Here is a 4,989-nt window from a genome sequence, read left to right on the forward strand (position 1 = left end):
ACAAAACATAAATGTCAAAAGCTTAAGGGTAGTGGAAGATTTAAGATTTTTTTTTTGTCGGAGGCACTTGCGATCATCTATATAACTGGCCAGTAAAATGGTCAAAATAACTAGTCTGGTCTCATGTTTTTTAGACCCTTTATTCGGTTCGGATTCTAGTTCTTTTGGTTCAGTTTTGTTTTTTACGGTTCGTTTTCATAACTATAGTGCTAAAGTATTTTGGTTTAACATAGCACATACAAAGCATCCAAACTTGTGACTATATTGCTAAACTAGTTTGCATTATATATATATATATATATATATATATATATATATATATATATATATATATATATATATATATATATATATAATTAGCTAAGTACTTAAAAGTAAATAAATATTTTTATAGTTTGCTTTATATCGATTGGTAGTTAAGTAGTTAAAGTACTTGAGATAACTAATGTATAAAAATACCATTTGATGCGTATGGGGTTGATAATTGATTAATAATTTGATATAACAACATATAATACCTTATCAAATGAAAACGAGTAAACTGAATTTAAAATTGGAAAATATGTATAAGTTAGTTAAAAGTTAAAGTAGGAAAAAGAAATGACTTACCAAAGACAAAGAAGATATAAGAAATAAGTGTTTGTTTACCAAAGAACCATCCCACATCCAGTTGGGTGAAAAAATAGAGATGTGATCAATTATAAAAAAAGGGGAATATGGATACTGCCAAAGAGATATTCTACTGACTTTTAAGTTTAATTTCTTTTTCCCAAATTGGGTCGGGGGCATCCATAATAATAATGTTTTTAAGGCCATCTTTTCTAGTACAAAATATGAGGTAATTGAATTGGCATGGGGGCATGTGCACCCATATCTTAAAGGGTGCATCCGCCCCTACTGAAGGGTTGTATTTTTGCAAATTTGGGTTGTATTTAGGGGTATGTTTAGCCATAAACACTTAAATTTGCAGTGTTTAATCTTAAACAATGCATTTTGAATGCAATGATAAATTCTTGCCTTTTGGATGTTTATGATATGCAAGTTTCCAATTTCGTAAACCTAATATAATAATATAGTATGCAACTGTCCAGGTTTTAAACATGTCATAACAACTAATATAACAATATAGTATGCAACTTTCCAGGTTTTTAAACATGTCATAACAACATCCTCAGATAACAAGTTGACCATTTGCTCATGCACATTAATCATTAAAAATTGTCAACTGATTTACATAGAAATGTTAGTGATCATATTGCAATGTCAAACCTAATAAACTTAGTACAACACTCACGAACACCATACAATATAACAGAGAAACGTCATTTCCAAAAAAACAGAGCTAGATTACAATGATCACTACAAAAAGTACATTCAAAAGCTTGTTATGATTTAACATTTTAACTTGTCTTTTAGTGCATCCATTTCCTTATGTTTCTCTTTTAAACGTTGGAACGTCTCTGCAATTACTGATAACTTCTCCTCAAGAGTCAATATATGCTTCCATCTCCTCATAATTAAAACTCATTGTGGGGACTAATAATGAGGGTAGGTGGTTGCATTATCTTGAACAAGGTAACAGTGGTAATATTAAGGGTAATTCAGTTTCTATTGTTAAGTGTTGTGTGTTAAGGAAACTTGACACAGTAGACTAGGACACCCATTTGAAGCAGTCTTGGCCATTTTAAAGAACTCTCTTCATTTAGGATAAAAAGTGTTGCCTCGTTGTGATATATGTAGAGATCCTTCTCCTCTTAGTGAACTCATTCATATTGATGTATATATGACCCCACAGGTGACAAGTTTAGGTTTATAAAAAAACCATTATTGATGACTTTACTAAGCTTGTTTGGATTATTTTGTTAAGAAATAAAAGTGAATATTTTGACAATGTTGGAACTTTTTTTTACTATTTTTGTAAATTAACTTTAATTAGAGAGTCAAAATACACAAAACTGTGAAAACATATAATGTTACTGAATGTCTGAATCTATCAATAAGAAGATGAATAAGTTTGTTAAGGATAAGGGCATTATTCGTCAACTATGTCTGTACTCCTCATCAAAATAGTGTTGTTGAATGAAAGCATATACATGACATCTTTTAAATATTGTTCGATCCTTTTTGTTTCGAAGTGCTATTCCACAAAAACAATGGGGTGATATCGTTCTTACTACTTTTTATCTTATTAATATTACCCATTCATCCGTTTTAAAGGGAAAGAATCCTTATGAAATGATTTATTACAACAAGGCACGATCTCCTAGTCCACCAAGGGTTTATGTTTGGCTATGTTGCGCACAAGATTAAATGCATGTGACAAGTTTAAGCCCATGACAGAAAAATGTGATTTTAATGGGTATTCATTCCATTTAAAAAAAAAAAAGTTACAAATTATATGGGCAACACAAAAAGGGTAGCCAGGTATGTGACCTTGGTTGCCAAACTTTGAGTTTAAATGGGCATAATCTGGTCAATAAAACCTACAATGCTGCTATTGCTACCTAACACTTAAGCAACCACACAAAAACACCCATATTGTTTTGGCCTTGGATTAAAACCAAGAGCCTATCACAAAAGCTTATAATTACATAACAAACTTCAAAAGTCTACTGACCCAATACTTACTTACAATTCCTCAGGCTTTGTTTTTCTGGGCAGCTTCTTCTTGGGCGTGGTGGCTGCCCGAAATGCAGACGGGCAGAGCTCATTAACGCTACACAAACTACAAGAAGGCCGAAGAGGAGTACAAACCGTCTGCCCGAATCCCACCAAAAGAGGATTTATCGGGACCCACTCCTCCTTCGGAAGCCACATCTGCAACGCCTCTCGTGTCTCCTCTGGTGTCTTTGTCCCCATAACCCAACCAAGCCGATTACAAATCCTATGCACATGTGTATCCACACATATCCCTTGCACATTATCCCACCCCACATTCATAACCAAATGACCCATTTTAGGACCAATACCCGGAAGTGACAACAATCCCTCGAGTGTATTCGGAATGTCCCCGTTATATTTCATCAAACATATTTTCGCTATTTTCTTCATGTTAGTGGCTTTTCTCGTGTAAAATCCAACGGGGTAAATCAAGTTTTTTAAGGTTGTTTCATCGGCTTTCTCGATTGTTTCTGGTTTTAGAAGGTTGCTGTCTTGGAGACGTTGTATGGCTCCATGGGTGACGTGGTCTTTTGTTTGGCTTGAGAGAAGTGAAGATATCAAAACTGCAAATCTTCTTTCTTTTGGAGGGAGAGAAGTACCCGCTTTTTCACATCCCATGGAGTCTACCGGGGCATCATTTAAAGATCTCATTTTGTGAATTTGTTCGAGAACTTTTTCCCAGTTTAAAGGTGGGTTGACTGATTTGACCTGGGTTTTGAGTCTGGATTTTGTTAGAGGTAGGTTAACATTTGGTTTTCCGTATGCGAATTCTTCGATGTCGGGTAGGATACTAGTGAATTTCTGGTCCTGAGGCTCTGTTTTTGTGACTAATTCGGGGTTTCTTGATCTCTTTCTTCTGACAAAAACACGGTGTTCTGATGCAGAAGTGGACTCAGGCTCTGATTTGATAGATGTTATTTTGGTATGCATTCTGTTGTAGGTGAAGTTGGTTTGTGCCAAAGCTGCAGGAAGAATCATGTGGGTTCTGTGAAGAATGATATGCAATCAAGATAGATGTAGGGGTAAAGAAATTTAAAAAGAAAAAAAGGGACAATGTGAAGAGTTATGGTGATAAGAAAATACTGTAGATGGATGAGCATAGGAAGCACTTGTTGATGCAGCAGACACATGATAAACTAGTAGACCACCATATTCAGATAGAAGTAACCTCTGACCTATACATACTGCTCAAGGGTTTTACAAATATCTTGTATGCTACAGAAGTTTATCCTCATTATTCAAGCAGCTGACATTGTCTTTCTAAAAGTCCATATAGGCATATGGATTATCCTTACAACCACAACAATTCAAGGCTTTACATAACCTACTCTATTTAAAACTTAACATAATACACAACTTCAGGTTTTAATAAGAACAGCTTCCTCACAAGATTATATGAAAAATTGGGAAGTTAATTATCTTAATACTCGATTATCCGGATATTAATGTGCATCCGATTTTGTAATCACTATGTCCATTTTTCCTTCACGACAACTCAAGCTAATCAATAGCTTATTATCAAGTTATAAGGGCGTAGCTTACACAAGTTAAATTGCATATTTAACACATTTATGTACTAAAGGATGAACATATTACATATATCTGTACAAAGTGTTCTTGTTTCGCACAGAGGGAAGATTATCCAATTCTATACGAGAGAGAGGAGGGGGGGGGGGGGGGGGGGGAAGTGACGTGTACTTACGATCGCTTGACCGATCGGAGAATATGTCGCCGGAAGATCGCTGCTTGTCTCTTCGGTAACCCTAACCTTTTTTTAAGTTTGGTTTTGTGATTAAGATTTCGAAATTTGAGGATCACATCCATTCTGTTAGGGTAGCCGTGCGTAGGGCCGTACATTATTGGGATAAAACGATATTTGGTTGGACTATTTGGTGAGGATATTTGAATTTTTGGATTGGTTTTCGTAAAAACCAGAATTATTATTTTGGATTTTTGTATTAGTTATGGTTTATAAAATAAAAATCGAATAGTCCAAAAAAACTGAATAATAGTTTATTATTTTTTTATTTTTAATATATATCTATAATTATTTATTAATTTTGTAATTTATTTTTTGAAATAGGTTCAAAAATTTTCACCTAATAAAAAATATTAATATGTATTTTCTCTTAAAAGATTTTTATCTATAAAATATTAAAATATAATATACCTTCTTAATAGTTGTTTATAAATTTCCAAATCGTAACTAAATAATTTGTTTTTGCTTTATGTGTAAAATTCAGTAATATTATAATTATATGTCGTTTTAAAATGTTTTAGTTTTTAAAAACCGAATTATAAAAACCGATCCAACCGAATTGTAATTGG

At 33.5% G+C, this 4,989-nt stretch overlaps 1 protein-coding gene across 3 annotated transcripts; it reads right to left on the bottom strand.

The window, feature by feature from the left end:
- Positions 1-2,347: 2,347 nt before the first annotated feature.
- Positions 2,348-4,491, bottom strand: LOC145133360 (endonuclease III homolog 1, chloroplastic-like). Of its 3 annotated transcripts, none has more exons than XM_079068308.1 (2): positions 4,364-4,491; positions 2,348-3,623 (listed from the first exon to the last, which is right to left on the bottom strand). In XM_079068308.1, exon 2 carries the CDS (start codon positions 3,589-3,591, stop codon positions 2,629-2,631), a length of 963 nt encoding a protein of 320 aa, XP_078924434.1. In that variant the 5' UTR covers positions 3,592-3,623; positions 4,364-4,491; the 3' UTR covers positions 2,348-2,628. The 3 variants fall into 3 exon arrangements, with proteins under 3 accessions (XP_078924434.1, XP_078924432.1, XP_078924433.1); XM_079068306.1 differs by having other exon boundaries at positions 2,348-3,646; positions 4,364-4,489; XM_079068307.1 differs by lacking the exon at positions 4,364-4,491 and adding an exon at positions 3,745-4,329 and having other exon boundaries at positions 2,348-3,646.
- Between the last annotated feature and the right edge of the window lie 498 nt (positions 4,492-4,989).

The sequence above is a fragment of the Lactuca virosa genome, chromosome 8, assembly GCF_052849685.1.
Source record: "Lactuca virosa cultivar CGN04683 chromosome 8, Lactuca_virosa_CGN04683_v6, whole genome shotgun sequence".
Classification (NCBI taxonomy): domain Eukaryota; kingdom Viridiplantae; phylum Streptophyta; class Magnoliopsida; order Asterales; family Asteraceae; genus Lactuca; species Lactuca virosa.

Coding starts and splice junctions, on each gene's coding strand:
- LOC145133360 (XM_079068306.1), bottom strand. CDS start 4,485: ATGGATGTGATCCTCAAATTTCGAAATCTTAATCACAAAACCAAACTT. Junction 3,647..4,363: donor CTCCGATCGGTCAAGCGATC/GTAAGTACACGT, acceptor CATTCTTCACAG/AACCCACATGATTCTTCCTG.